This window comes from Phyllostomus hastatus, unplaced genomic scaffold, assembly GCF_019186645.2.
Source record: "Phyllostomus hastatus isolate PE091 unplaced genomic scaffold, TTU_PhHast_1.1 phas_contig_133, whole genome shotgun sequence".
NCBI lineage: Eukaryota > Metazoa > Chordata > Mammalia > Chiroptera > Phyllostomidae > Phyllostomus > Phyllostomus hastatus.
The window spans coordinates 2,573,443-2,593,194 of record NW_025333577.1 but is presented as its reverse complement, the minus strand read 5'-3'; the positions used below and the strand labels follow the sequence as shown (position 1 = coordinate 2,593,194).

The window sequence follows — 19,752 nt, the reverse complement described above, 5'->3', positions numbered from 1 at the left end:
GTGCTTAAAAGCAGCATAAGAAATGAAGCTAGTTACCTACAGGAGAATTCCCATAAGACTGTCAGCTGATTTTTCAAAAGAAACTTTGCAGGCTGGAAGGGATTGGCAAGAGATATTGAAGGTCACAAAAAGTAGGGACCTACGCCAAGATTGCTCTACCCAGCAAAGATATCATTTAAAATCCAAGGGCAGATAAGGAGCTACCCACACCAGAAAACAGGAAAGGGATTCATAATGACGAAACCATTATTCATGTAATGTTAAAGGGAATTATTAAAGAAAAAAATCAAAACTTTGAACAATAATATAGCAAACAAGACAATCTATCAGCAATTGAATATAACTTTTCTGAGGGTGAGGAGCTCTCCATTCAACATGCCTCTCGCAAAGGACCTCCTTCATCCATCTCCAGAAGAGGAAGAGACACAAGAAGCATCTTGTGCAGAGCCCCAAATCCTGTGAAGTGCCAGTATACTATAAAATCATCACCGTGTTTTGCCATGCACAAATGGTAGTTTTGTGTGTTGGATGTTCCACTGCCCTCTGTCTGCCTACAGGAGGAAAAGCAAGGTTTACAGAAGGATGCTCCTTCAGAAGGAAGCATCATTACAATTTCCTGAATCAAGATGAGTAGGGAACCGTCCCAATAAACACATTTTGGATACAAAGAAGGGGGGAGAGAGAGAGAGAGAGAGAGAGAGAGAGAGAGAGAGAGAGAGAGAGAGAGAAACGATTGAATCTAAAAAATCAAACTAAGCAACAAGAAGAACAGAGACCCAAGTAGTCCTGGATATGGAGAGCATGTTGATGGTTGCCAAACAGGAAAGGTAGTGAGGGGGAATTGCTGAAGAGGTGAGAGGATTAAGAAGTACAAATAGGTAGTTGCAGAATAGCCATGGGAATGTAAAGTATAGTATAGGAAATGAAGTAGCCAAAGAACTTATATGTATGACCTATGGACATGAACAGCTTGGGGGATTGCTTGAGGGAGTGATTGTTGCTGGGTGGAGGGGGGCAAAAGGAGAAAAATTAGGATAAATGTAACAGCATAACCAATAAAATATTTTAAAAGTTAAAACGATGTAATAAGGTCCATGAAGAAAAATTATCTGTCTCTCGAAGTTTTTCCATGGTCATATGCATTCACTTGCTCTATCCTTAGTGCTTTTGTGCAGGGACTGGAGGTTCAAGTACTATCTGTTCTTGGGTCTTTGTGCTGAGGTTCTGCTGTGAAAATTTCATCTAAATCAGTTGGTAGGCTGTCTTCAGTGTGTCCACTGTATGGATACAGTTCATCCTCCTCATGGACATAAGCTTGCTGACTTCACAACCAATCTGAGAGGGGTACTAATGCATTTCTTGGTTGATGGCACCTGCTTTGTTAGCAGAGGTCTCCTTAGTTGAATGGCTGATAGAGTGTATCTGGAATGTGCTTAGCATTTCCAAAGGGACTCCACATAGGCTGAGGGAATGATGTCTGGCATCAAGGGTGTCATTAACTTTGCAATGTTTAAAAACCTGCAGTGACCTCAGGCAGTCCAGATTTGAAAGATGATTTGATACAGCAACCTAAACACTTCGTGCAATCAGAAACAGGAAAAAGTGTACATCATTTTTTTAAAAAAAGGAAAAAGCCTTTTACAGAATTTCTATTGATTTTTAAATTTTTACCGTATGTAGGCATACCCATAATTTTTAAAAATTTTATGTATTCATTTTAAGAGAGGGAAAGAGAACTGTTTTTCCACTTATTTATGCATTCATTGGTTAATGCTTATATTATTCATATTTTTCCATTTTTCAATGGCTTGTCCTATATTCCTGTGACATTTTTTCATATGTGTGATGGGGAAACTAGGTTATTACTCTGTTTCCCAGATTTGCTAACATGGACATACCCTCTTTACTGCAATGTGCTTTATTGAGCTTCAGAGAATATGCATTTTCATAAACAGAAAGGCAAGAACCCCACCAGCAAAAGATTGCATGCAACTCAACAAGGGCTCATATAATGGTTTAAATGTTTTAATCAATAAAATAGTTTTAAATTAAGTTATGTATATTTTTAATTTTCACCTAGTATTATTACATTTTTAAAAGACTACAATCTGTACTTTGGAACAAATTAGTGTGACTAGCTTTATTAGTATATTCAGTTGGTTGGTCTGGAAGTTTATATGCACTTTCTGGGCCAAATTCCTGAAATGGCATGTCTTTGATGTTTTCAACATGTACTCCATTGTTTGAAAAAAAAATGTGTAATGTAAATTAGACACCTCATCAGATCAAATTAATGAGGAATTCAGTCACACTGCTGCCCAGACACAAATGCACTTAATATTTAATGTATTATTTAGTAAATTTAGTTTGCATTGTGGGTCGTACTAATGCAGAATATAGAGAGCATTAGGGACTAGAGCAAGCAAGAAACCAGACACTTCCTCGCCCAAGAAATGATGTCCACCGGGGAGGCTATGGAGCGGATTTAGTATTCTCAGGGTATTCGTGGGGTGTTAACCCGCAAATCCACACCTGGAGTCCACTCGGGAAATACAGGATCCCAACCTTGGACCCGTACATTACCCAGAAGGCAGGGTGGAACATCGCCAGGTTGAGTCAATAAAGACTCAGAAAAGGCATTTCCGTTGGGGCCCTACTCTAGGGCGGGACTTCCGTCGGTTTCTTGGCGGGCATTTCCTCTTCTCACAGTTGCTGTTACCCATCCTGCGTCTGTTGGTCACTGGGTCGAAAGGAGAAGGCGCCAGTGTGCTGCACCCCACAGAGCTGTGAGGCCTAGGACGCTGCCCGGGGGTCCGGCGTCAGGGTTGGGACAGTAACTCCAGGACCAGGGACACCCTCCTCGCCCGCCGCTCCCGCCTCTCCTGTCGCGGCGTCCGATGGCGGCGACCGAGCTGATGCGCTCCGCTGAGGTGAGTGCGCGTCCCGGGCCCTCGCCCCTCAGCCCGCCGAGCCCTGCAGCCCGGGTGCGGGACTCCCGTCACATCCTGCAGCCCCCGCCCCGCGGTCCGGGATCGTAGGCGCTTGTGGGTGACCGGGGGAGGTGCAGCTCTCCAAACAGGTGCCGGTGTCGTTGACCCTAAAAGACCTTCACACCTGGCCTGGCCATGACATCTGGTTTAAACAGTCTGAGGCGGGTCGTATCCTGACTGAGAGGCAGAGGTGTTGCACCTTCATTCTAAGGGTCCTGGGAGCCCGGGATGGTCATGAACCGAGAGAGACACAGGCTGTGTCATGGTTTTCAAAGCCGTTTAGATCCTTCTCAGATAGAAGACGGACTGGAGTGTGGTGATGAGGACATTGAGGCACAAGAAGAGGAGCCCTTGTTCAGGGTCGGAGAGTTGGTAAGAGGTGGCACTTGGCCAGAGGTCACTGTACTCCAGGCCTGGGCTGAGATACAGCTGAGACCTGCTGACTAGGACCTGGAGGGTGATTGATTGCCTCTTCCCGGGTGCTGAAGTTGAAAATCATTATCAAACCAGACAAAGAAGGACAGGGTGTCCCAGTCCCTACCTGGTGGTGACATTACTGTATAGCGCCTAAAGACTCTTTTCTTGTTAATTTTCCAGCTTTCAAATGAGGAGACCCTGGGATACCCCAGTCTTCAGTGCAGGTCACAGGTAATTTAAGGTGCTCCCATTTCTGGTGTCAACATAAGAAACATTCAAACTGTAGAAACTTTTTAAAATGTTTATTTGAGCTGAACTGAGCATGATTTCAGGAAACAAAGTATCAAAAATATCCAGAATATGAAACTGCTCAGGGAAATGGCAGTTTTACTACTTATTTTATACGTCAGAATCAAAAGGAAGATGTGTAAGTTGAGAACTGGAAATCCATTGGTGATGGGTTAGTGAGGTGGGAGAAAACAAAGCAGGAAAATGCCTGATACTAAATAAAAGGTAAAGATGAATGGACACAATCCTTTACATTACTGGGTATAAGATAGTTAATATTTAGTTAATTAACACAGCAATAACACAGAGGAATACCTTGGTCTCTGCTCTGATGCAGTGTTTGTGCTCTGAGGGGTAAGAAAAAAGGAAATTATGCTGACATTCCAAAGGTATGTTAACAAAGGTGCCAAAATACTAAATGGGCTCAGTTAGGGTAAAAATTGAGTTTCTTCAGGGAAGATAGAGGCCCAGGACAAGACTACTTGCCATGACTCACTTTTGGTTAGAAAGCCTTAATTTCAGACTGTATATAGGAGTATTTTCTCTCAGTTTGTAAGGCCATCAGTTTGTAAGTCTCCCAAGCTGCTCAGGTTTAGTATGTGCCACTTGCCCTTTTGTTTTTTGTTTGGTCCACACAGGCAGCCAGTGTAAGCATTGAAATCAGGTTTCCTGGGAAAGCACACCTGTAGTTAATACTGCTTGAAGATGCCACAGAGCTGGGAATAGGTACCCCAAGTCCCCTTTGTGTTAAAAACAAGGCACAAAGGGGTCAAGAATCAGACTCCTCAAGTGGTCAATTGATAACTTAGGGAGATAATAGGGCATTTGCATAAGAGAAAGGAGTTGGTCTTTCTTGGGTGTAATAGGCTCCATCTGGTTGCATAGTGGAGAATAGATCATGAGTTTCATGGACGAGGCAGGGATCCCATCACCAGGCGAGTTCTCTGATTCAGAGGCGAGTCGATGGACCTGAGTTGGGCCTCAGGAGAAAAAGCTGGATTCTTGGTCGATCTTTTATTTTTTTATCCAATTTCTTCCCATTACCATTTATCTTCCTCATACCTTCTTCAACCTTCATTCACTCCTGTCCCCTTTACATTTTTTAAGAAGGGCAAGCATAGTTTCAGGTTTTTCAGCTGCAGGAAGAAAGGAAAGGGTTCAAAACCACCCCAGCCTATCTGGTCCTAGCAGCGGAAGCAGTGGAAGCTCCATCCACTGGGCCGGGGAGGATAGTGGTAGGTTAATTCTCTTTATGAATATTGGAAGGCTGTTTGGTTCAAACAGAGACTTCTCTTTATAAGTTAAAAAGAGAAGTAAGTAGAAACATTTTGTGAGCACCTACATGGGTCTGAATCTGTGGAAGAGTTGAGGATGGAGTCATACAAAAGTGGAGGCTCTTTTATGCAGGAGGGTGAAGGGGGCAGAGCTGAGGGATTGAACCTGGATGTGAAGCTGTGAAGCAGGGAGAGATTGCACAGTGTGTGCACAGCTAGAGGAAGTGTGACCAAATGGACCTGGGTTTTTGGTGTTTGGATTTAAGGGTGAAGCCTAAGTCCATTCATGGCTGGGTTTGGAGGCCTCAGCTGGGAGAATCCATGAAACTGTTTAGAAGGTAGAAAGGGACCCTGCAGGCATGGCCCTGAGTTTAGATGGCATTCACCTACCCCACTTCCTCTCATTCTGCAGCCTTTGCTGAGGAAGATGTGAGAGATGGATGAGACTGTGATGAGACAGCAGGCAGCTCTAGCACCAGTGCTGGTGTCTTCTCTGAAGGCATTGCTGGGGGGTGGGTGGGTGCTGCAAGGGATTCAATGTGGGTAAAACTAGGAAAAGGAGTCTCAAACAGACTGTGCCAGATTCATTTGTATTAATTCTGACAGGTAGTTGTGACCTTTGAGGATGTTGCCGTGTATTTCTCCAGGACAGAATGGCTCCTCCTTGATGAGGCTCAGAGATGCCTGTACCTCAATGTGATGCTGGAGAACTATGCTCTTATATCATCTCTGGGTAAGACACTGACTCTCCCTGCACACTCTTCTTTGCCTTTCCTGTACACCTCTTCCTCAGGGTTGCAGTTTGCTTCTTTTATCCTGAGTTCTGAGGGTCCTGACCAGACTTGTTCCCAGGGAAGATAGACAGCAGCAGCTGGTCTTGGGCTTTCTCCTGATCATGTCTACTGGGGTCCATTTTTTCTGGTTCATTTCCCCAAATTTTAATAAACTACCTCACAGTGTCAAAAAAACAAAAGACCCTCTGTCTTACCAGTGATCTGGACAAGGCCATGCATTTCCCCAGTACACTTCTTTCCTCAGGGATTGCTTTGTCCTCTTATGTACACTGTGGGCAATATATGCTTCTCCAATTATCTGGGTAGATTCTGGACTATGTAGGGCTCAAGTGTTTTCATTGCCCCCTACTGTCCTTGCTGCCCCAATACCTGCTGTGCAGAACAATTGTAGGGAAGAATTTGACCTCAGTATTATTGCCAGAAGCCTAATATATTTCACATTTATTAGTGTGAAAAAGCATTTTTTATATTTTTGAACATTTCTACAACTATATATATTTTTTATCCTCAGTGCAAAATTTATTTTGACTGTTGGAGATAGAAGGGAGGGAGGAGAAATATCTTTGTGAAATAGAAACATTGCTTGGTTTTCTCTCATACACGCCTGTCACAGGGAATCAAACCCATAACCTAGGTTTGTCCCTTGCCCAGGAATCAAAACTGCAGCCTTTTGGTGTGCAGGACAGGGCTCTAACTAACTGAGACACTTGGCCATGGCTGGATAAAATACTATGTATATATTTTTAGCTCTGTTTTCTCAACCTTGTTTTCAAACTTCAATAATTCCTCATTGCTTCGAAATGAATGATCTACCCATTGTTGGAAGGGGAATATCCAAGTTGTCTAGTAGTCTTGTGTTGCGTTTTCCACTTTCAGATCTCATTTTGTTTGCTTGTGTACTTAGGTGTTCTGTGTTTGGATATATAGTAATTAAAATTGTTATCTTCCCAAGCACTTTGTTGTTATGTGCATAGAATATTTTTTTACATCTCTTTATTTTCAGCTTATTTGTTTCCATGAAGATTTAGTGAGTCTCGTGGAAGTAGCATATATTGTGTATTGGGGATTTTTGTTTTTGATCACAAGTTAAGCCCAACCAGGCTTCAATTTATTTATTTATTCATTTATTTATATGTTTCTATAAATATTTTTATTTTTAAATACAGTTGACATACATCATGGTATTCATTTCATGATTTGAAATTGTGTAACTTACTAAGTGATCATCTCCATAAATCTCACTCCCCTCTGACACCACTTATAATTAGTAGGATGTTATTGACTCTCATAGGCTGCACTTTATATCCCCGTGACTATTCTGTAACTGCCAGTTTGTACTGTGTAATCCCTTCACCTTTTTCACCTATCATGAGAAATTTTGTTGGACTTACATAAAACTCATACTCTTAACAGTTCATTGTAACCAAAAACAGCTTTACTGCATGCAAACACTTTACACTTTGACTCTCCGCCACACCATTCCTTTATATGTATTGATGTCACACTTCACATCATTCTATATTGTGTATCTATGCACAAATATTGTCACCATTGTTATTCCTAATACACTTTACTTTTATCCTGTAAGTAGAGTGAAATAAAGTACAATCCACCAATGAACTGTCTTAGTATTGTGAACCTGATAACATCCTGGCCTTACCAGAGAGTTTTTCACTTTCCCATGGTTTCCTGTTTCCTGTTTCTGTATAGTATGCCTTTGTTTCAGTCGAAGATCTTTTTTTTTTTTTTTTGCATTTCTAGTAAGTCAGGATGAGTGGAAATTAACTTCTTTTGTGCTCTGGAAAGTTATTTTTCTTGTTATTTCTGAGGAGGAGGTTTTTGGGATAAAATATTATGCTTTGCAGATATTTTCTTTTAGTGTTTTGCATATATCATTTGATATTCTCTAAGGCTGCAAGATTCCTTCAGAGAAATCTATTGCTGGCTTATGGGAGTGTTGTCCTTTCATGAGGAGTTTCTTTCTTTCTTTCTTTTTAAAGATTTATTTATTTATTTTCAGAGAGGGGAAGTGAGGGAGATAGAAACAGAAAGAAACCTCATTGTGTGGTTGCTTCTTACATGCCCCCTTCTGGGGACTTGGCCTGCAGTGCAGGCATGTGCCCTGACTAGGAACCCAACAAGGGTCCCTTTGGTTCACAGGCCAGCACTCAAACCCCTGAGCCATACCAGCCAGGGCCATGAGGACTTTCTATTGTCTTCAGTCTTTGAAACATTTTTTTGCTTTTGATTTTTGACATTTTATTATAATGTGTCATGCTAAAATCCTGTTTGCATTGAATGTGTACAGGGACCTGCGGGGATCTTAAACATGGCTATTCACATTTCTTTTTCATATTTCGAAGTTAGTCTTTAGTTTATTTTTTAAATAGATTTTTTATGCTTCTGTTTACCCTCTTATTTATTTATCTCTCATTTTCTCTCTTTTCCCACTCCTCTAAGACTTCATAATGCATATATACGTTATCTCTGTGGTGTTCCAAAATTGACAGAGGGTGTCCTCTCATTTTGTTTTGCATACAGTATTTTAAATCACCTGCCTCTGAGGTGATGTATTTATTTTACTCCTTGATCTTGTCTGTTTTTGAAACTTTTGCATTTTTCATTTTATTCATTGTATTCTTCAACTTCAAATTTCTGTTTAATTCTTTTTATGATATCTTTCTCTCCAACCCCCATGTTTTATTTTATTTTTATTTATTTATTGTTTAGATTTTATTTATTTTTAGACAGAGGGGAAGGGAGGGAGAAAGAAAGAGAGGGAGAGAAACATTAATGTGTGGTTGCCTCTTTTGCATCCTCAATTGAGGATCTGGCCCACAACTCAGGCATGTGCGCTGACTAGGAATCAAACTGGCGACCTTTGGTTTGCAGGCTGGCACACAGTCCACTGAGCCACACCAGCCAGGGCCCCATGTTTTATTTTTATATTTGTTTGTTCATTGTGAGTACTTGTGTATTCGCTTGTTCCTCACCCTCACTGAAGTTTTTAGTAATGATTTTTTAAATTATTTTTCAGCAGTTTTTATACATCCATATTTTGGCTTAATTCACTTTAACATTGTAATGTTCCTTTTGTGATTATTTTTTTCATGTTTCCCTTTGTCTTAGTGTTGATGTCTGATATTTGATGAAGCAGTTACTTGTTTGCACCTCATGAACTGATTATGGATAGAGGAGTCATTTTATCTGCATATGCATACAAGGGTGCTCGGTAGGTGGTGTGATGTGTTTTGGACTGATGAGAAGCTTCACTTCCCATTCTTCTTGCTGCCCCATAACCAAGGTCTGCATTGTAGAAATTGAAGGGGTCTTCAGTGGCTAGGGCTATGGTTTTCCAAATATTTTGCGCTCTCTGGATGCTTTGGTGGCACAAAAAAGGCCATTAGAGTCAATGTTGGCACAAACTCAGGGTCCCCCAGAAGTTCTTACCTTTGTGTTTTGAATCTACACCTGCTTGCTGAGCCAGTCTTCCCTGCTATTATTTTGTGTAGCTCTTTGTATTATGCTCCACCTTGTTGCTCTTTGAAATAACTTGGGTCTTAAGCCTCTTCCCCTTTCCTGAGGGTGCTGTTTATGGTGGATAATTTTCTAATTTCATTGTAATGTGTTGAATACTTTATTTTTTATTTTGCTATCTTGCTGTGGTTACCCAGAACTTTTTCTTTTGGTTTTTTGGTCCAGAGCTATTCTAAGATGGTGTTGGTTATTCACCTCTTCTGCTTTCTCTTTGGAGTTGCATCATCAATATTTCACATAATTGCTCAATGGGTTGGAAACTGGAAGAGTCCTTTGTGTATCACAAGAAGGTTAGTAGACCAGCCATGACAGATTGGGCTCACAGGAGGTCTGGCCAAGGGGGAGAATTTCATTCCAAGGCTGTGTTAAAGCATAATGAGGACCCTGTTGTCTTTAACTGCATTTTGTCACAGTTGCCAGTGGCCACATGTTAATTAACTTGTCCTTTCCCTTTCTTGTCACATTATCAGTTTTTTCTTTGAATGGTTTCCATTTCTATCCTAACTTCCACCCACGGATGATCCCTGCCTCTCTTACCTCTATACCACAACCATTTCTCTGAGGAATCCTTTTGGTGTCCTCTACTATATTTTTGTTGACATTTTATTTATTTCTTTTTAGAGAAAGGAGAAAGGAAAGAGAGACGATAAGAAACATCAATGTGTGGTTGCCTGTTGTGCATCCTGCACTGGGGATCTGGCCTACACCCAAAAATGTGCCCTGACTGGAAATATAACTGGCCACCCTTTGGTTCACAGGCCAGCACTCAATACATTGAGTCACACCAGCCAGGGTGGTGTGCTATACCATTTTGATCAATGTATGTTGCACTTTGAATTATGTACATACTTCTTTACAAACCTAGCACAGCCTCTGCTCTACTGTTGTTGATTTTCATTGTTCTGAGTACATTCATATCCTCTACATAGCCTTACAAGACAAGCAGGAAGGGTTTTATAGGCAGCCCTTAAGAGAGGAAAAACTTGTAAAGCCAGCCTCTCTTCCTTGTATCCCGTCTTGTCCTAGTATCCTTCAGTTAAGGACTTTCTCATTATTATAGACAGGAAAGGCTTTTTTGAGTCTCTCATTTGTCTTGGAAATCATCACATAGAATCATGCCAGATGTTACACATGCAAATTGATGATGAGAAAACCTTCTCCCTGTAGGTCACTCTGTACTTGACTAGGTTTGCTTTTGTTTAGGTTGCTGCTGTGGAGTAGAGAACTTGGAGGCACTGAAAGAACAGAATATTACTGTAAGAGTCTCAAAGGCTATGAATCTGAAGTCAACACTGTCTGCCCAGAAGAGCCACCCCTGTGAGAGTTGTGGGTGTGTCTTGAGACACATTTTCCTCTTGGTTGACCAGCAGGGAACCCAACAGGGCTCAACACTGCTGAGGTGTGGGGCATGTGCAAAACCATTTTACTTTAGTGCACAGAGCCACTGGCACCAGGAGCAGGACACAGCACAAAACTGTTTCATCAGCACTATGGACAGGGTCTCGTTACCAAAGAGCTGCAATTTCCGCGTGTCGTGGAATTTTTGTACCTCTAGTCAGGTTGGAAAATGCTTCCTCATCAGCTCCAGATATCCTGCGCAACTGGCTGCTTACACCAAACACAGGGTGGGGAAACTCTCTAAGTCTGGAATGATTTGTCACACTACAAAATATTACACGCCAAGAGAATGCAAGAAAGCTGCTGGCTGTGATGACATACTTGTTGAGGACCAGAGATTCCTTACTGGAAGAAAGTGCTTTTTGTGTTCTGAATGTGGGAAGTCCTTTGCCAAAATTTCTGCCCTCCGTGTTCATCAGAGAGTTCACACTGGAGAAAGGCCTTATAAATGTGGTGAATGTGAGAAATCTTTCACCACTTGCACCGGTCTCCTTCATCATCACAGAGTTCACAGTGGAGAAAGGCCTTATGAATGTGTTGAATGTGGAAAATCTTTTACTCAGAGCTCTACCCTCCGTCGTCATCAGAAAGTTCACACTGGAGAAAGGCCTTATGAGTGTGTTGAATGTGGAAAATCTTTTACTCAGAGCTCTACCCTCCGTCGTCATCAGAAAGTTCACACTGGAGAAAAGCCTTATAAATGTGATGGATGTAATAAAGCCTTTTCCCGTAGCTCTGACCTTCGTAAACATCACAGAGTTCACACAGGGGAAAGGCCTTATAGTCATGGTGAATATGGTAAATCTTTAACCAATAGCTTTATCCTCCATCGTTATCACAAAGTTCACATTGAAGGAAGCCCTTATAAGTGTGGTGAATGCGGAAAATCTTTTAACAGTAGGTCAGGTTTCCTTTATCATGAGAAAGTTCACACTGGAGAAAGGCCTTATAAGTGTAGTGAATGTGGGAAATCTTTCACTGGTTACTCTGTTCTCCGTCATCATCAGAAAATTCATACTGGAGAAAGGCCTTATAGGTGTGGTGAATGTGGGAAATCTTTTACACAAAACAATATCCTCCGTCGACATCAGAAACTTCACAGTGGAGAAGGGCCATTTAAGTGCGATGAATGTGGGAAATCTTGTACCAGTAGCTCTGACCTCCACGAACATCAGAGAATTCACACTGGAGAAAGGCCTTATGAGTGCGCTGAATGTGGGAAATCTTTTAAGCAACAACATAAATTTCTTTCTCATCACAGAGTGCACACTGGAGAAAGGCATAAATGTGGTGAATGTGGGAAATCTTATACCAGTAGTTCTGCCCTCTGTGTTCATAAGAGAGTTCATACTGGAGAATTTCCTTATAAGTGTGGTGAATGTGGGAAGTCTTATACCAATAGCTCTGCCCTCCTTGTTCATCAGAGAATTCACACTGGAGAAAGGCCTTATAAATGTGGTGAATGTAAGAAATCTTATATTACTAGCTCTGCCCTCCGTGGTCACCAGAGAGTTCACACTGGAGAAAGGCCTTATGTGTGTGGTGAATGTGGGAAGTCTCATGCCAGGAGCTCTGACCTCCGTAAACATCAGAGAGTTCACACTGGAGAAAGGCCTTATGTGTGTGGGGAATGTGGGAAAGCTTTTATAAGTAGTTGTAGCCTCCGGTATCATTACATAGTCCACACTGGACAAAGGCCTTATGTGTGTGGGGAATGTGGGAAATCTTTTACTCATAGCTGTATCCTTCGTAATCATCAGAAAGTACACACTAGAGAAAGGCCTTATGAGTGAAGTGAACATGGGAAATCTTGTACCTGTAAGTCTGCCCTCCATTTTCATTAGTGTTCACACTGGATAAAGTACTTAGGAGAGCAGTAAATGGGGAAACCCTGTATGTGTACCAGTTACCTCAATTGTCATCACAGAGTTCACACCAAAGAAACACTAATGAGTGGTGAATGTGAGAAATCTTTCATCTGTTGCATTAACTATCATTGTTACCAGAGATGACACACATGAGCAAAGTTTAATGGCTGCAGGGAATGTGGAAATTGTTTTATCATTAATCTTTGTTTTCCCGAAAGACTTCACATTGGAGAAAGGCATCATGAATGCAGTGAAAGTGGGAATTCCTTTTTCTGTAGTAGTTCCCTCAGGTAGTCCCTAAGTAACCCTTCAAAATGGCCTTATGCCTGCAGTGAATTTGAAAAATGTTTTTCTTGTATCAGTGACTTCCACTAGTATGATAGAGTTTATGCTGTTGAATTGCAACTTGAGTGATGTAAATATGAGATGTGCTTGAACTGTAGCCATTCCCTTCATTATCATTAGAGAATTCACAATGGCTAAGTTCCTATAAATTAAGGAAATTTAGGAAATCTTTTATCATCTATCTGTTGCCTTTGTTATCTTCTGAGAAGTTACGCAGGAGAAACATTTTTATATACAAGAAATACAAGAATTTTTTCTATAGCACAATTCTCTATTATATTCCCAGTTTTACTGTGCTAAATGTCCTTGTAAGTAAAGGGAATGTGGAAAAATGTTTTTTTTTTTATTGTAACTCCTTTCTTACCAGACAGTTTACAGAGGAGATAGACCTTATGATAACATGAAATGTGGGAAATCTTTCACCTCCTTTCCATAAGCATATCAATCGTAGTTCACACTGGTAAAGGATTCAAGCATGAAGTGAACATGGGAAATCTTAGCCATAAGTCTTTAGCCTTTTGATGTTGAAGAAGTCTCACTTTGTAAAAGGTTAGATTGTCGGAAATGTTTTATGTTTTTTTTTCTTTAGTGTAATGATACTGAAAATTTTCTGAAAATATCTGAGTTTAATTTTATATGCTCAGTATGGAGATGTCTCAGAAATTTAATATTTAAATTTTGAAGTAACTAACAAGATATGATCTAAACTAATGTTGCATTTATGCATTCATAGTTATATGTATGAGGGTTACATTCCCCCAGTCTAACAAAATGTTGATTTGTTTAATTTTCATAATTATAGTTCTTTTCATATATTTGTCATGTTCTTTTTATTGTTCTAGTTGTACTTATCTAAGGATTGATGAGCATTTTTCAGGAGTGTATGTTATGAGGATTTGTTTTTAGTATATTCTGTACTCAAATACTTCACCTATTGTTTTATAATTTAGGGCTACTCTCCTTAGAAAATAGGAGAGTGAAACAACAAAGATCTATGTTGTAATGTCACCCATTTTCACTCCTTGAATAACAAATAATTTTTGTTTCATGGAAAAATTGTTTTTAGTAGTGGAAAACAAATTATTTGGAGCTTTTTGCTGTACAGAATGTGTAGGTACATATATATATTTTAGAATAATCTGCATTATAACACACTTCTTTGCTTTTGTAAATTCATTCATTAATATAATAATTTTTGCTTTTAGTTTTCAGCCCTTTCTGTGGTCTTTCATCTGGGGTTTGCTGGACTCCAACAAGACTTGAAGGTGCACCAGGTGGCATGAGGACCAACGGGTATTTGTTGAGCCTGAAAGCTCTCCCGGAAGCCAAAGACAAGAAAACAATGATTAGACTCCCCATATCTTGGCCATGCAAGTGGGTTTAAATCTTAGAATATTGATCATTGATACAGTTACAGGAAAGTGATTCACCCTTTCTCAGTATTTTCCTGTGTAAATAGGGATAAAAAGCACCCTTGCTCTGGGTTGAGTGGCACAGTGGTTTGAAAGTTGTCCCACAACCCTAAAGGTCATGTGTTCAATTCCTGGTCAGGCCATATGCCTGTGTTTTGATCCATTTCCCAAGTTAGGGAAGTGGGAGAGACAAGCAGTTAATATTTTTGCACTTGCATATACCTTTCCCTCTCTTTCTCCCTTCCTTACCCTCTCTAGTAACCAGAGAATAAAATACTTTTCAGAAAGAGCAACCTTCATCCCTGAATGAAAATTTTCCAGACCTTGCATTTTGATCATTATTATTTTTTAAATCCTTACAGCACCGTGGGAATTAGTAACTGTTATTGTATTTTTGGGAAAAATAGGATGGAGAAGAGGAAGGGGTTTTTCCAAGGTCACAGAGCAGACAGTTGTCAGATTCAAGTGGCCGTATTTGAACATGTGAGTCTGGCTGCAGGGCTGGGGACAATCTACCATAGCATATTAGGCCCTCAGCACAAGGCAGGGGGACAGCAAATGTCAGGGACAAGAGAAACTGTGCTAGCTGCTATTTTCATTGTTTTAATTATCATAGGTTTTCTGCATTTTACTGGTGTCTTAGGGTGCTTAACATCTGCATCACACTCTTCATGGGAACGCTATGGGTCGTTTCCATTTGTCTCTCCAGGGGAAACTACTTTGAGCCTTATCTGTGTTTTGTCTGCCTCCTTTTCAAGCTTAATATGCACAGCTCAGCACTAATGAGGCCCAAGTGATTTTCGGCTGGGTCTTTCTGCACATTTACTTATCTTTTGCATAACAGGCTAGGATATTATACGCTGGTGAATATTATCCACTCTGACACTTCAAGTATTTTTTGTACGTTGCTGATAGGCACTCTGCAACCTGTCCTTGAGGATAGGTTGATATGATACCTGGGAAATATTCAGAAGTGATGCTGGAGACCTATCGTATTGTTATCTACTTAGTGGAGTGTTCATTTATTCTTCATACAGGAAACTGTCCTCTTGATTTTGTACTCTGGGTGTCCACTCTGTGGCCTGTAGGCTGCATGTAGCCCAGGATGGCTGTAAATGTGGGCCAACACAGAATTGTAAATTTACTTAAAACATTATGAGATTTTGTGTGTGTGTGTGTGATTACGTGTTACAGTATATTTAATGTGTGGACCAAGACAACTCTGCTTCCAGTTTAGATCAGAGACTCCAAAAGGTTGGACACCCCTGCTACTCTGTCAAGTGCTGGCTGGATGAGGAATTGAGGCTCTCCATGTTTTCCCTGCAGCCCTGACTGTTTTTAGCAGTGACATTCCCTTTTCCAACCTCCCTCTGTCTGCACCAGAGATGTTTCGTTAGACACAAGTCCTTCTGAACAAAGTGAGATTCTTCTCCTGATTGCTCGAGATAGGCCAATCGGCCAAGTCAGGTTGGGTATATGTCTACACGGCCTTATTAGAATTGTTATGGCTGATTGCTTTTACTGAGAACAAGATGAATGTGGAGCATTCTTGGTGATGTTTGCAATCTGATCTTATGATATGTTCCTAACAACACAATGCATCTGAAGTCACCAGGTGGCAGGCGTAGACAGTGTCTGAAAATTGACCTCTTTCCCCTTGTTTCCTCCTCACTGCTATCAGTAGAATGACTTGGATTAGTGCTGAATCTCAAAAGCCCTTCTAAGTGTTTCTGATTATCTATTTTCCACATAGAGCAGCCCTCAGCAGCCCTTGTAAGTTACCTGGGACTTGAGCATTATTTTGACATCATTGCATTTTCATGGTAACTTATCACTAGTCGTAAGTCACACTGATTTTCCCAGTTACTGAAGAGATACACATATACTTTTTAGGTTGTATTGTATACAAGGAAAATTGTGTAGGTCATGTTCAAGGGAGCAATAACTATGGGCACAGCTATGTCCCCTAAGCAGATACCAGGTGTCAGGTCATTTGCAGGCACACTTCAGTCTCCTATTAAACTCTAAGATCATCTGCAGCCCTTAGCTTTAAGTTTACTCACATGCTTGTTTATATTGTTGCTTGTATTTTACAGTCTTTTATTGACGTGTTTTTCAAGTGTGTCCTGGTGTGTCACTAAATCCTACAGAAAGTTTGAATTTTTATATTTTTTTACATAGGTCTTATGTAAAAAAAGGGATACACATATACTTTTTAGGTTGTATTGTATACAAGGAAAATTGTGTAGGTCGTGTTCAAGGGAGCAATAACTCCCTTATTGCTTATTTGACTACAGTTGTTCCAATTATTCCACCTTTGCCCCATTGCATCCAGTACCCTTCCATCCAGCAATTCCCACACCCAATCATTTCATGTCCATGGGTCATGCATATCAGTTCTTTGGCTTCCCCATTTTCTATGCTATTCTTAACCTCCCCCTGTCTATTTTGTACCTACCCTTTATGCTTTTTAACCACTGCATATTTTTCCCCTTCTCCCTTCCATCTGATAACCCTCCAAATTATTTCCATACCTATGATTTTGTTCCTACTCTGGTTGTTTCCTTTGTTTTTTTTTATTTGTTTTGTATTGTTTCCAATTCATTTGTTGATAGTTATGAATTTGTTGCCTTTTTAATGTTCATAGTTTTGATCTTTTAAATAAATCCCTTTAACACTTCGTGTAACAAGGGCTTAATGATGATGAACTCCTTTAGCTTTACACTGTCTGGGAAGCACTTTATCAGTCCTTCTATTTAAATGATAGCTTTGCTGGATAGACTAATCTAGGTTGTAGGTCCTTGCTTTTCATCACTGAACACTCCTTGCCAGTCTTTTCTTGCCGGCAAAGTTTGTTTTCAGAAATCAGCTGATTGTCTTCTGGGCACTCCTTTGTAGGTAACACTTTACTTTTCTCTGCTGCTTTTAAGTGTCTCTCTTTAACTTTTGGTATTTTAATTATATATCTTGCTCTGGTGTTCTGTGGGTCAAACTTGTTTGGGACTCTGTGTGCTTCCTGTGCTTGTATGTCTGTTTCTTTCACCAAACTAAGGACGTTTTCTTTCATTGTATTTTCAAATAAGTTTTGATTTTGTATGTGTATAGACTTTATTAACAGACAAGGCTTACAGATTTATTTCTTCTTGGGCACACCCACAGTTTGACCCCAGCAGCCTGTGGTCTTGGTGTTCTGGCCTCAAACACAAAGACCCCAGAAGTAGCACAGCCCTCTGTGGGCTGAATTTTCTCAGCTGCTCTGGGGTTTCATGAAGCTTATTGTCCAGACCATTGTTCAGGACCTGGCTGTATTTTCCATCCTTCACATCCTTCTGTGTGTTCAAGAACCAGTCTGGAATCTTGTACTAAGGTGGGTTCTGCATAATGGTAATCACCCATCCACCTCATCCTCTATGAGCTCTCCTGCCCTCTTGGTGAGGTTGATGTCTGCTTTCCTCAACCCCACATGAGCATATCTTCACCCCACACCCTTAACTACAGTGATGGCAAAGGCTGTTTTCCATCGTGCATCAGTATAGGTGTTGAGTACTCACAAGCTGTGTTGGAATTTCTCAGGAATCACTAGAGACATGGCTGCAGCGGTATATAGGCCTCCTGTGGAGGGTCTCAACTGATTTTTCACTTTCTTGCTCTTTCTCTTCTCCTTTGGGCATCCCTATTAGTCGGATGTTTGCCTGTTTGGAGTTGTCTTAGAGACTTCTTATACTCCCTTTGTTCTTTTGAATTCTTGTTTCTTTTTCATGTGCTGGTTGGATATTTATTTCTTCTTTGTGTCTAAATCCTTGACTTGAATCCCAGCTCTTTCCTGCACTGTTGGTTCCCTGTTGACTTTTCTTGATTTCACTTAGTGTAGCCATCATCTCTTCCTTTATGTTGTTGCTGAACTCAATGAGTTCTTTAGCATCCTGATTAGCAATGTATTGAAGTCTGCATCTGCCAGGTTGATTATTTCCATTTCATTTAGTTGCTTTTCTGGAGTTTTGTTCTGTTCTTTCACTTGGGAGATAATTCTTTGTTTCTCCTCAATTTTGCAGCCTCCCTGTGTGTGTTTCTGAGTATTAGGTGGCACTGCTTTGAATCCCTGTAAAAGGCACCTGTTGGGATGAATGTGGCTTCTTTAAATCCTTGATTGTGGGACTTCCATACAGCCTGATTTTCTGAGAGTTGAGGTTTTTATTTGTTTTGAGATATAGTTGTGATTCTCTTTGGGTTGGCTGAGAAGTGAGGCATGTCTGCTTAGACTCCATCTTGACCAGATGTCTCATTAGTTCTTTATTACTTTCAATCGGTTACATCTACCCATTGTTGAAAGGGGAATGTGTAAGTTGTTTAATGTTGTTGTGTTGCATTTTCTGGCTTTAGATCTTGTAGGTTTCTAAAAATACTTAGGTGTCTGTGGTTGGATGCATAGTAATTAAAATTGTCATCCTCTTGTTGAATTAACTTCTTTTTCATTTTATGATCACATTTTCCTTTTGTAACAGTGTTTCAGGTTTCTTTTTGTTTTATAGTATTTTAGCTAGTCCTGCTCTCTTTGTTTTTATCTGTGTGGAAAATTTTTATATCTTTTTATTTTCAACCTATTTGTTTCTATAAATGTTTTTAAAGATATTTTATATATTTTTAGAGAGGTGAAGGGAGGGAGAAACATGATGTGCCAGACAATTATCGATTGGTTGCCTCTTGCACACCCCCACCTGGTGATCTGGCCCACAACCCAGGCATGTGTCAGGACTCAGATTTATGCTCAACGTACTGATCCATACCAGCCAGTACTAGAAATAGTTTTATCTCATTGTGAATAGAAGAGTTCTTGGTAGGTGATGTATTTTGAGCTGAAAACAAATTTCAGTTGTCATTCTTCTTGTTCTCCTATGAGGTCAGATTACTGAAGATTTTAGGGTCCTCAGTGGGCAGGGCAGCAGATGTCCAAATATTTAGTGATCTGTTTAGAAGTTTTTGATGGCAAAGATTGCTAGGGATATACTGATGTTATTCCTTCATGATATTGTAGCCAAGGGGATTTCTCTTGATATCCATGCTGAGAAACTCTACAGGTTCTTTTGAGATGAAATTTGTGGGAAGTTGCAGACATTACTGAAAATCCTGAAGTTCTCAGAGACAATGGTTTCCATGGTGATTCACAGACCAGGTTGCTAGAGTCCATGGTAACACATGTGCAGTGGGTCATAATGGAAACTCATCCTCAATTTTGAATCAAACGATCTTTGCTAAGACAGTCTCCTTTGCAATTCCTTCTGTGCAGTTCTTTTATACTGCACTTATGGCTGTTTGAAAAACCTGGTTTCCTAAGCATTTTCCCCATTTCTCCAGGGATGTTCTTTATGATGGATAATTTTCTAATTATTTTGGAAGGCAGTTGAAAATTTGTATGCTTTATTTTGCCAACA

At 40.4% G+C, this 19,752-nt stretch overlaps 1 protein-coding gene and 2 pseudogenes across 6 annotated transcripts; 2 read left to right on the top strand and 1 right to left on the bottom strand.

Annotated features, from left to right (window-relative positions):
* Nucleotides 1-375: 375 nt before the first annotated feature.
* Nucleotides 376-634, top strand: LOC123826037 (annotated as a pseudogene).
* A 2,059-nt stretch (nucleotides 635-2,693) lies between these two features.
* On the top strand, nucleotides 2,694-14,086 carry LOC123826102 (zinc finger protein 345-like). 6 transcript variants are annotated; one of them, XM_045849996.1, is made up of 4 exons: nucleotides 2,694-2,930; nucleotides 3,588-3,638; nucleotides 5,617-5,702; nucleotides 10,504-14,086. In XM_045849996.1, the coding sequence occupies exons 2-4, from the start codon at nucleotides 3,595-3,597 to the stop codon at nucleotides 12,489-12,491; spliced, it is 2,118 nt and encodes a 705-aa protein (XP_045705952.1). In that variant the 5' UTR covers nucleotides 2,694-2,930; nucleotides 3,588-3,594; the 3' UTR covers nucleotides 12,492-14,086. The 6 variants fall into 6 exon arrangements, with proteins under 6 accessions (XP_045705952.1, XP_045705939.1, XP_045705946.1 ...); XM_045849983.1 differs by having other exon boundaries at nucleotides 5,576-5,702; XM_045849990.1 differs by lacking the exon at nucleotides 2,694-2,930 and adding an exon at nucleotides 3,174-3,362.
* Nucleotides 14,087-17,064: 2,978 nt separating this feature from the next.
* LOC123826200 lies at nucleotides 17,065-18,883 on the bottom strand (annotated as a pseudogene).
* Between the last annotated feature and the right edge of the window lie 869 nt (nucleotides 18,884-19,752).